Genomic DNA, 12,523 nt, shown 5'->3' on the forward strand with positions numbered 1-12,523 from the left:
ATTTACGTTTTGGTTTTGAAAGAACATGATTCAGTCAATCGTATCAAACATTCAAAATAATAAATTTTGCTCTATTTTAAACATGTTAATTCAACATGATTTTTTTCACATTTAGGCAGGAAATTTCCAGTTCCCACACTCAAAAAATCTATCAAGCCATTCTTAGAAATGACACATTAAAATTGTGTTCAATTAATTTAAAATATCTCATTAAGAGCAATAAGTATATGAAGAGTTTGGTTCCAAAACGCAATAAACGCCATTTTTGAAAAAAAAATGAGTTACTGCCAGAATTAGTATTATATCAGGTCAGTATTAAAAAGTAAATTCTTAATTTTACGCAAAATCCAATATCCGCCGTGGCGTTTAATATCCAATAAACGCCACTCATCCTTTTCTACAGAATGTCATAAATCCACTCCACAGCAGAGTATGTGAGCGGTGCGGAGTGGGTGCGGAGCGAGGAGTGGAGTGGCGTGATTTTGCCAGGAGCGAGGAGCGGATTTTTGGAATGTCGGAACGTTGTGATTTTCTCTCGCTCCAAAAAAGCTCCACTATCACTCAGTCACGAGCAAGAACCAAAAACACTGTGAGACAAGGGAGGGGCACTGAAAATGTTTCTAAACATATACTTTGGCCCCAATTGCATTTGTTTTGTATTATTTAACTACACAAACATTAATATAATATCATGTTATTTATTATTTAAGTTTTTAATTATATTTTACTGACCCCTTTGCGATTTCTGCCTTTGCATTATATGATGGATGAATTCATAAGTTATTAATAAGCACAGCATAGATTTATAGCATTTTGAATAAAAACTTCTCATGGATTTATTGCATTTTGTGGAAAAAATCATCAGTTTTTATAATAAATCTTTAAAAATCAAATTATGGATTTGAATTTTTTATGTTTTTATAACCTTAAGATGCTGTGTGAAAGTTTGTAAGAGAAAATAGTGGTTTGGTATAGAAAACATGTTTTTTACTGAAATTTGGCAAAATGGATTTATTGCGTTTTGGAACCAAACTCTTCATATATACTGTATTTCATTAGTCTAACACAAAATTTACATATTTGATAATTTATTTAATTCTTTTTAATTGCATTAACACAGTTATTTTGAGATCTGGAAAAAAACTCAGAGCGCAGACCGCCATTTTTTTAAGCTGGACTGTGACACATTTTCTTGCTTTAAGAATCGATAATATTGTTGCTCTATCATAGACTCTGTATTTCTTAAAATAAATAAAATATACAACATGATTGAATCTTATGCCAGGTTAATTTTCTGTGCAACAACTCTTTAAATTTAACCTCGTTATCATTTGTGCATGTAAAGAATACCTCAATTAATGATAATGCTCTGGTATTGTGGGATCGTCATTTTTCTTTAGCTGGATCTATGTCATGGTTAGGATTATCTCGCTTTTGGATTTAATATTGGTGAGTATTCGTTTTTTCCAATGTCATAAATTTGAATAGCCTGCTTTGCAATGTTTGTGGTAACCGGACTATGAGAGCAAATGTAGAAATTAAAGTACTTTTTTATCCCTTTTTAATCAAGATGAAATAAAGAGAAGACATTTTAATGTTAAGTTTCGTGTTGTGTTGGTATTTAGAAAGGTTTTTGTCGTGTTGGTGTTTTTTAGGTTACCATTGTGCTGAAGACAAAAGCATTTGGTTAGGCTGCGAACAGACTGACTGGAGATATTTTGAATGTTGCTTGATCTGAAGGCACACTGTAAAAAATAATTCAGTGGCTTTGTAAATATCACAAAAATAAATTATTAAAATAACTTAATAAAATCTCTTTATGTCACTAAGTTGATTTTTTGAGTTAGACAAACCAAAATTAATGACTAAAAAATAAACATATATTTGTGTGTAAAATGTACAGATATTATTTAGTTGTATACATCAAATAAAATAAGTATTTAACTAACAGATTATTTCTTATAGATATTCTTAATATTTGTTGTAAATTTGAATCAATATATTTGAGAATGTCACACTTATATATTTCAGCTTTCAAAACTATTATAATTGCTCATTTCAAGTTAACATAGGTATTTAACATCAACAAAAAAAATAGTAAATTTCATGCATAACTTTAACTATGATTTACTGAATATTTTTGGTGAAACATTATTACATTGTATTATTTGAGTAAATTTAGGCAAAAAAATTCATTAAATCAGATGTAAATTTAAAAATCACAAAGCCAACGGTTTTTTAATCAGCAGCAGAAGAAACAGCGCCTCTTGCAGGAAGACAAACAACCTCAAAACTCCTCAAAAATCCTGGTAAGTGTTGAGTTTATTAATATTTACACTTGTTTTTAATGAAATATTTGATGTGTCCTTGCGTAAACAACTTGTTGGTGTATTTATCTGAATACTTTCGGAGCCATACCGTAAACTGGGTACAATAACAGCTTTCTGTGCACATACTGGTAGATTAATCATTAATATTTTTATTTTACGTATTTATTCAGGTCACCAAAGTATTAATTGACAGCTGTGCCACTTGAAATGTGTGTAAAATAATGCACACCTGCGGTGTAACGGCACTCCGCTTCGCGTCGTGCCGCATTACCACCTTGGTGTGCATTATTTTCTTATAATTCAATGGCCCGTCGTCAATTATTCCTTACGTATCTTATATATAGTATATATGGCTCTCTCAAGGTTTTTTCATAGGACTTTTTCCTCTTGATTAAAGGTATAGTGGAAGATTTTCTTTTTCCGGGTGGATCATCTAGACTATTGGTCATCCCAGTTTTTACAGTACAGTAGTGTTTGTTATTAGTTATCATATATGTACACTATAGGTACCTGTCAATTACCCACACTTGCCTGTAATTACTCAATACTTACATTGTACATTCATGTGTAAGTACAGTAGTGTTTCTTGTTAGTTACAGTATACCTACATTATATGTATATGTTATTGCCCAGTACTTATCTAGAGTTACATAATAACTACCAAGTATGTACCACAGTAAGTATACCATTTAATCACTATGTAGATACTCAAAAGTAAGTACTACACATTTGTCTGTAAGTACAACATATGCACCATATATGTACAAGGTAAGTACACATACTGTAAAATAAAGTGCTACCGGTTTTATCAGTACATTTTTCTGAGTTCTCTTATCATCACTGTAATAATAAACAAAAGGTGGACAATACACAAATAAGAGAGAAATGAAATATGAAAACAAGTCTTTCTAAAGAATAAAGTACCCAAATGATGGGAGGTGTTGAAGAGCAGATATAATGTAATGTCATTTAAACACAACAGCAGATTCAGAAGAGAAACACACAACATCAAAAGTAAGAACAACTTAAACTCTTATTCATATTATAATGATATTGCTAATGATTTATAAAGATATCAATGTTCTGTTATCAAACTTTATTAGGATTGATGAAAGAGTTACTGAAGAGAGAAGTGATAGAAATATTGAAGCATTAGTGACATCTTAAAAAGTCTCCTTAAAAAACATGACAATCATAAAACAAACTCTTTATGAAGTGAAAGTTGGATTGACTTTAAAAAAAATGCTTCAATTAGTAACACTTAAGAAATATATTTTTTAATATAAATGTTCTCACTTTAAGTGAAAAATGTAGGATGAAAAAACTTTAGAAAGTTACTTCAATTAATAACACCTGAAAAGTGAATTTTTTTAACTTAAAGTGATCAATTTTAACTTAACAATAATAATTTAAGTGTTATAAGCTGTTGGGTGAGTTTCATTTTGATCAACACACCCCATTTAGATGAATGATTTCTGTTAATGCAGTCTATACACAAAGTTAGTAATGTTGTCAGAAACTCGTATTATTATTTCAAATGCTTGTTAATCCTACACTAACTGTTTTCCTATAAAAAACGTTGTAATCTCTATCAGCCAATAATTTATAACTATGCTCATGTACGAGTTTACTGAGTGGCTCACCAACAATACTTTTACTGTAATACATAAAAACAAAGTTTGCTGAAGATAGTTGTCTAGCATAACCATCTTTTAAAAATCTTACTGTCTGTTTGACCTTATAACTGGTAAGACAGAGCCCTCAAACAAGAGACTGTTACTATACAATAGACAGGACAGAAAATCTTCAATCTTATTCAGAATCGGTTCAAACGCAGAGGTTACTGGAGAAAAAGATCACCCATCAGCTCCTGCAAAATTCATCAGTCGCAATCACTGCAAACACTGATCCCCACAATGGTTAAATTAAAAATAGTTTTAAATCAAATATAACCTAAAGTTAAACATCTGTTAATTCAAAATATACTACTACCATACTACATTATAACAAACACACATATGTTTTCAACTGCAAATGTAAGGAAATAAAACATTTGAGATGTTCAATGTGCTTCCTCTTCAGGAATGGACCAAACTCTATATTTCAGACTGCTTTTCATTGGTGAGTACAGGTCAAGATGTTATTGGTTTGAGTTTGCTCTTTCATAGTTTTGACAGATTTGATTGAAGTGTTTTATTTTAGTATCAACGTAGTCTCAGATGTTTCTCCTTAAATTGTTCAGGAGAAATAAAAAATACATTAAGAGTATGGAGCTGTGAAATTAATGTACACTGTAAAAAAAAACTTTGCTGCCTTAAAATTTTTTGTTAAATCAACTAAGATTTATAAGTCATGTCAACAGAGATTAGTTGTCATAACTTATAAAATATAGTTGAGAAAAGTCAACTTAATTTTTTAAGTTATAACAACTCATCTCTAGTCAAGATAAATAATAGCAAGTTGAAATGACTTGTAAATCCGAGTTGATTCAACAAAAAATTTTAAGGCAGCAAAGTATTTTTTTACAGTGTAGATTGTATAGATAAAATAAACTGGATTTGAATGCATTTATTGAGAAATTAGTTCATATTCAATTCTTCAATAATGTTGACATATCTGAGCTGGATTTGTGACATTGTTGAGATCTATTGTAAAAAATTTCTGAGATTTTTAGGTGTTTTTTCTTCATTGAAAAATATCTGAGATGCAAGAGATTTTAGTAACAAATTTGATTTCTGTTTATTCTCACTGACGTTTATTAGGAAAAATTCAAATATTAAAGAGCTCTTTACAGTAAAATTGTCTTGTGAACTGACTGTGTTATAATAAAGAATCAAACGCTCTCTTTCATAGCTCTCTGTTCAGTATCTGAATGCAGTCAGCGCCGGTATCATCATATAAACATCAATATGACCTGGACTGAAGCTCAGAGATACTGCAGAGAAAACTACACAGATCTGGCCACAGTCAACAACATGAATGACATGAATGAGATGATGAATAAAGTGAAGAACAGCGATGTGAAGAAGAAGAAGAATAATGATGTGAGTGTCTGGATTGGACTGAAGAATACAAGTGTTTATAAATGGAAGTGGTCTATGGGTCACACTGTGAACTACAGAAACTGGGATGATGAACATCCACATGATGAAAATAAATGTGCTTATATGAAAGATGGAAAATGGCATCATAAGGACTGTAATGAAAAGTTGAGATTCATCTGCTACAATGGTGAGTTCAGCTTCATAAAATGACAGCAAACCTTCACTTAACAAAACATGATGAGATGTAAAGTTAATCATAAGACAGCAATAAAAAACATCATCCCAGTTAAGAAACAAAAATAAAATGATGTGAGTTTATATTTGACACATTTACTCTTCTGTTAACTACACTAAACTACACAATTCAGCAGTTTAATCTCTGACATTCATTATAAACTATCATTTAAATCATCATCATAGTTACCAACACATCTTACCAATATTAAAACAAAAGTTAAAACAGTAATTCAAGGTTTACAGATGAAAAGAGATTCACATCCAAACTAAGTGTTGTGATGAATACAAATTATTGAATCAATCTTTCTTTCATTTCTTAAACAGAGAGCAGTAAAGATTACATCTATAACAAAACTAAAACAACATGGAGAGAAGCTCAGAGCTCCTGTAGAGAGAATCATACTGATCTGACCAGTGTGAGGAATGAAACTGAGAATGATGAGATTCAGAAGATAATTAATAATAATAATGATGATGAAGTCTGGATTGGTTTGTTCAGTGATTCATGGGAGTGGTCAGATAACAGTGACTCCACCTTCAGATACTGGAAGTCTGGTGAACCTAATGGTGCTAAAGATCAATGTACAGAAGTCCTCATGAATGATCAGGGTCAATGGAATGATTGGGGTTGCCAGTACTTTAAAACTTTTGTGTGTCATGAAGGTGAGTAGATTCTTACAAAGCACTTCACAATACAATCAGATGTGATACTGTACTGTATGTGTTGTCAGTCATGTGGTCTGCTGGTGTTTGTGCTGTGGGTCACTTCTTCTGCAAGTCATGGCTGCATTATGTTTATGTAACATGACTCAATTATTCAATTATTAAATGTTGTGACCTTACCACTGAGCAATGGCATCAGGTACTTAAGGCAGATAAATAGCCTTATAAAGGTTCAAAATTGTTCGCCAGTGCGATCACTGCTGCTCTGAATATCAGCGTGTCTCGAGCTAACACAACTCCATACTCCACTTAGAAGATCCATGCCAGGAAACAATGCTCTCTCTCTCTCCGGTCCGTTTTGCAGATACACACTATCTTCTGCTTCAGGGTGACTCTTTCTCTCGACCCTTCATGTAAGATAAGTTACTCTATCTGCCTCTTAGACACGCTTTCGTGATTGTTCACACTTTTGTCATGTACGTAACACCAGTGGTGTAGTGCAGGGTATACGCAGGTATACAGAGTATACCCACTTCTCCAGACACCACTGCGTAACACTGTTCTAAAGCTGTGGCTCTCGCTACTGTGTCCTTCTCGTCACCATTCCCACACCTGTAGACTCACGCATGCACTAATTTTACGCACACATTGATTTTGGGCACCTGCACACGCTCTCACTCCTCTTCAAAATTTTTATCCAATTTCAAGGTCACCAGTGACATACTAAAAAAATGGGTGGTGATATACCTCTTTCGTCACAACACACACACACACACACATGAAGCTATCCGAGCACCCGGGGAGCAATTAGGGTAAGATGCTTCGCTTAAAGGTGCAGTGTGTAAATTTTAGAGGCATGTAGTGGTGAGGTTGCAAATTGCACCCAACGGCTCAGTCCACGGCTCATCCCTCGCTTTTGAAACGCATAGAGAAGCTAGGATAGCCGCCATAGGACAAATTCGTCATCGTCAGAGATTGTTTATTAAAGGCTTCTGTAGAAACATGGCGGCACAAAATGGTGGATTTAGAAATGCACAACAGCAGCTACATATAGAAAATACCAACAAAAAAGCGTTTTTTATCCATGGCATTGGCACCCCCTATAATGCATACCCACTTTTTGCGCCAATGGAGGTAAGGATCCAAATGCACTAAAATAAGATGTTTTGATGGTTTTTAGCTGACTTCAGTTCCTCTCTCAGCATGTTTGGTTGTGCTTTACAGGGTTAAACTTCCCTTCTCTGTGTTCATTTATATATCTACGTTCAAGATGTATATGATCTTAAACCTTCTGCGGATTGAAGTCCAATGATGTTGATTAGATGTTGATTAACACTAAACCAGTCTAAAAATCGGTCCAGTCTGTACTGGTTTTATTAATCAATAAGTTCATTTTTTTAGTGTAACCACTAGGCTACCACTGCCCTCTGTACTGTTAATTTCGTATCACCTAATAGTTCTTGTAGTCTGCGTTTAAAAAGGTTTCTTCATCATTAAACTGATCTGAGTGTTTGTTATGTATGTTTGTGTTTGTATATTCAGATCATCTGATATTGATCAATGAGACGATGAGTTGGTCTGAAGCTCTGGTTTACTGCAGACAGCATCATGTGGATCTGGTTTCAGTTGTTTCAGATGAGATTCAGCGCTGGGTAACAGAAGTGATTGAACATCAGAACTCTACTGCGTCTGTATGGATGGGGTTACGTCACTCGTGTAGTGTGGGGATTTGGTTCTGGGTGAATGGAGAGCCGGTGTGCTATCAGAATTGGGCTCCAGAGACATCAGTAGAGGACTGTGATCCTAAAGTGAGATCTGGAGCTGTTCAGCGTGATGGAGATCATCAGTGGATCAGTCATCCTGATACTGACAAACTCAACTTCATCTGCATCAAACATGATTCAGAATGATATGATATATGTTTGTGTTCATCACTTTCTCTTTATACTGACTTTAGTTTGTGTTTTAATACATATCAAATGAATATTATTATAAGATTAAACTATTCTCTGAGGTAAATCATCTTTAAGTAAAATAAAATGTATTTTTGGATGTTAAGACAATCATATGAGTTTATGTTAATAGTTTTAATAACAGATGATTCAGATGTGTGTTTGTTTATTGGTTTGGGTTTTTCTCTTTAGCAATGTCTGCTTGAATCTGAGACTCTGACACAGATGATCCTGTATGTGAAATAAGAAATGCAATAAATATTGTATTATATTCTGTATGTGTTGGGTTCATGCAAAATAATGAAAAGTTCAAATAGTGAAGTGATGTACTGATGTTCACATATTCCCTATCCCTTTTCAGTGCTCTTTGAACTAAACATATTCATTGTAATCTCACTTGAGATTGTGTCATATCGGTGGCGGTCCGTGCATTTCACACCTAAGCATTTAGTGCTGTCCCACATGAATTAATCAATAGTGCTATCATTATGACGTTAGGGCAATAGAAACACATTCATAGTTTAATTGCAAAGTAAAATAGAAATTACTGTATTTTACACCTCAAGGAAAAACAGTAAAATTTTACTTTATTAAAAAAAGACTACACAATGAGATGGAGTGAATATTACACAGAAACCTGTTGGAAATGTATTTAAAAAATATATTTTTGCTAAAGAAATTGCATAAATGGTTCTTGAAAAAGCTTACCAAGTGTTTTGAAGAATCAAAAGTATAACAAATTACTCTGTTGACAGTCTATTATTCAAAGACAATGCAAAGAGAGTTTCAAAGGTTTACTTTAAAAAATATTAATGTTCACAAAATGTACATTTGACAAATATTATTTGCTTACTAAATAAAATGCATAAAACTCACCAAATTAGCCTGCTGATTATTTGTAAACAAAATTCATCTTCATTTCTTTCCTTAAAAAAAGTTTGATCACTCTGTTGTACAACAATAAGTCTTTTTATATCACCATAGAGTATAAGGCTATAGGGTCAAGACTGTTCAGTTGTATTTCTGGCATACGTTTTCATTCATTTTAGGGCTGAGAATGACAGTTCGACTGAAGCAGATGACTATGATTATATTATAATTATGTTTGGCTATTTCTCATAATTTGTTCTATTATTACATGGTCAGGTCCACGTGTCTAAATATTTTTTGGTCAAATTTTATTATAATTTGGATTAGTAGACCCCTGTATGTTGTTGGGTATAATCATAGGGATGGGAAGATTCCCTGATTCGCGCGGTGCATCGCGGTCTGTGACGTGTGTGCACCTGAAGCCTTGCAGTGTCGTGCTGTGTCTCTTGTTGTCTGCACTTGCCCCCAGGTACAGAAGGCCCCTGTGAGACGAACGTGAGTTACCGCAGCGGTGGACTCCAACCTCTACCATTGTCCGCTAACCCCAGCCAACGGATGTGAACTGTGTCGCCGAGTGAGGTACTGTGCTAAGCATTGTAGATCATAACATATCGCCAGAAGGGACGTGGCGAATGTGGTATGAAGGACTAATTGCTGTGTGTGTACTCTATGGTGGTCGTGTAAACTGAGCTGCCCATCCCCCACGGTCTAGATCTTCACCAGCCTCTAGGAGGAAGGGAAGAGGAAGTGTCCGCTACGAGGACGAACATGGGACGGCTGCTTCCCCCTAATCCCAGTCATCGAGGAGCCACCAGCTCTATTTTGCCTCTCAAGCCACCATCGTGATGCCAGTAGGAAAATCTCTCCCCTCCACCTGTGTCCCGGAGTCTAGAGGTGATGTATGATTCTGATTCTTTACCATTGTCTTAGATACTTATCTTCGTCCCTAGCTAAAGCCATACACACCTCGAAGAACTCGTAAGCTAAACCAAGGGCCTGTGATTGTCAGCGATACTTACCTGCACCCCTAGCTAAAGCCATACTCACCTTGAAGAACTCGTAAGCTAAACCAAGGGCCTGTGATTATTAGCGATACTTACCGGCACCCCTAGCTAAAGCTATCCTCACCTTGAAGAACTCGTAAGCTAGACCAAGAGCCTGTGATTCTCAGAGATACTTACCCGCACCCCTAGCTAAAGCTATGCACACCTTGAGAAACCTGTAAGCGAAGGAAGAGTTTGTGATAGACAGGGCTACCTACCTGCAGTCCGAATTAAGGTTGTACTTACCTGCACCTTGCGTTCCAGCCATACTTACCTCAGGGCCCTGGGAGGCCGAGCGAAGAGTTGGAAGGGTTCCCATACGACCCGCCTGGAAAAGCAGACCTAAGCTAACCCCTTCTGCCGCTTACTTACCTCTGTAGGAGCCAAGAGCCCGTGGAGGCCTCCCTTGACTGGATCCGAGGGAACGCGCCTCTGTGAGGCTCAGGTAGTTGCTTTCTGTCTCCCCCCCTTGTTTATATTCATTGTGTGTTTCTACTTCTGCCTTCAGGAGAAGAGAAGGGCGCCATGGGATCAAGCTACACCACAGGAGGTGAACAGAGACGAAGGAGCTCCGTCCTGTCCTTTTCCTGTGAACACCTACCTGGCTGGCCCCTTTTCCCCCACTCTCTGGACCCCCGTCTTCTCCTGGAGGAGAGAGAGAGTGTTATTTTAGATTCCCTTTCCCCATCCCCAACTCATTTTAAATAATTTAGTAAAGATTGTTCTATATTTTACTTATCTCTCTCGTGTGTTTGGTCATTGGGGTGCTTTTGGTACCTCCTCGAGGTGGAACCTAGAGAGGGGCGTGACTCACACAGTCTGTGGGCCGCTCCGGCCTGTGACATGTTCACTCAGGTTTCGGACACCACTACAAAATGGCCGACACCCGATATATACTATATGAGGAAGCAGCAGCAGGAAAGTCAAAGCTGTAGCAAAAATACAAAACAGAGTTTTATTTATTAGGGAATTTCTATCTAGTGGAAATGCATTTGACTGACGGCGCTCTGACAAGTTAAAGAAAATGTGAGAAAATGTAAGAAAGATTATTTTACCATAATATATGTCTCATTGTGTGTTGATTTTGTGTTCAAATAAATAAAATGACAACACAAGATGTGATTAAACAACACAAAAATGTGTTGTTCCAATGATAACACAGATATGTGTCTAGTTAGGGTCAATATTGTGTGTACCAAGCATTCATAAATCTCATTATCTTATCCATATTTAATGCAAAGTACCTTTGTACAAGGAAGACATTTTAATATGCTGGGAGGACTTGACTTAATAAAATAAACTTATGTTGGTCAGGATCATCAGGCAAATTTTATTTGAATAAAGGACATGAATGCAGATATCAACAGCAACATTTGATACGGTTTCTTTCCGCTCACGATGTAAATGACTAATCTGTTTTTGTGTCAATATATTGGGGCTCCTACAACAACACAAAACACCATTAAAGTCTACAACTTGTGTAGTTTATCAGTCCTCTGAAGCTATACAACAGCTTTGTGTGGTTCCTCTGTAAATCTTTAGTAAAATCTCAAAACCCTACCATTTCGAAACATTTCATCAATCAAAATTATGATTAATTTATTTGTGTTCATGGACACAATTTTACCACTTTTTTTCTGTGTCACTCTGCATGAATTTCTATGAAATGTTTTTTCTTGTGCCCAAGCACAATTTCTTTTTGTGTAATTTGATGTATTGTTTTTTCTTTTCTTTTTTTTAACCATTGTCACTTGTGGTTTGTGTTTGGATGTCTGAAATTTAACAGAAAGTCGTTCTAACCCCAAACCCAAGGGTTTAAAAATAGAAAAAATGAAAAAAGTCATGCGGGGACACGAAAAACAATTTATAGAAATTTGTGCTCAATGACATGGAAAAAAAGAGGAAAATCAAAAAATAAATCAAATATTTTGTGACTACTTCAAAATGCCTTGAGATTGGGTTGAATCTCTTTACTGATGATAAACATTCACAACACTTCTAGATTTGACATCATCAGGTTGTTTTTGTTGTAATGATGATGAATTGAGACGCACAGACAGACAGTAGAGATGATAGCAGATGAATTGTGTGTTCAGCACTTTAAATAATTCAACTTATAAAGTTACTTCAACCAAGAAGAAGTTAATTTATAATTTTGTGTATATCATGTTACAGCATGTTAATTATTAATAAAAACACACATCTCATGTACATCAACTGTATCTTGTAATTTGAATATTTGCTGTATTTTACAATCACTGTTGACACACATTAATAAGATCATCACAGTCATAATAGACCACAGATGGAAAATATACAAATATGAGAAGAAAATAAAATATGAAAATAAGACCTTAATAAAAAAAACAGAAATGATGGGAGGT

At 35.1% G+C, this 12,523-nt stretch overlaps 1 protein-coding gene across 1 annotated transcript; it reads left to right on the forward strand.

Moving 5' to 3' along the window:
• Positions 1-4,414: 4,414 nt before the first annotated feature.
• On the forward strand, positions 4,415-8,541 carry LOC129445534 (secretory phospholipase A2 receptor-like). Its single transcript, XM_073859744.1, has 4 exons — positions 4,415-4,451; positions 5,184-5,561; positions 5,936-6,166; positions 7,817-8,541. Exons 1-4 carry the CDS (start codon positions 4,415-4,417, stop codon positions 8,182-8,184), a joined length of 1,014 nt encoding a protein of 337 aa, XP_073715845.1. The 3' UTR covers positions 8,185-8,541.
• The last annotated feature ends 3,982 nt before the right edge of the window (positions 8,542-12,523 follow it).

This window comes from Misgurnus anguillicaudatus, chromosome 21 (genome assembly GCF_027580225.2).
Source record: "Misgurnus anguillicaudatus chromosome 21, ASM2758022v2, whole genome shotgun sequence".
NCBI lineage: Eukaryota > Metazoa > Chordata > Actinopteri > Cypriniformes > Cobitidae > Misgurnus > Misgurnus anguillicaudatus.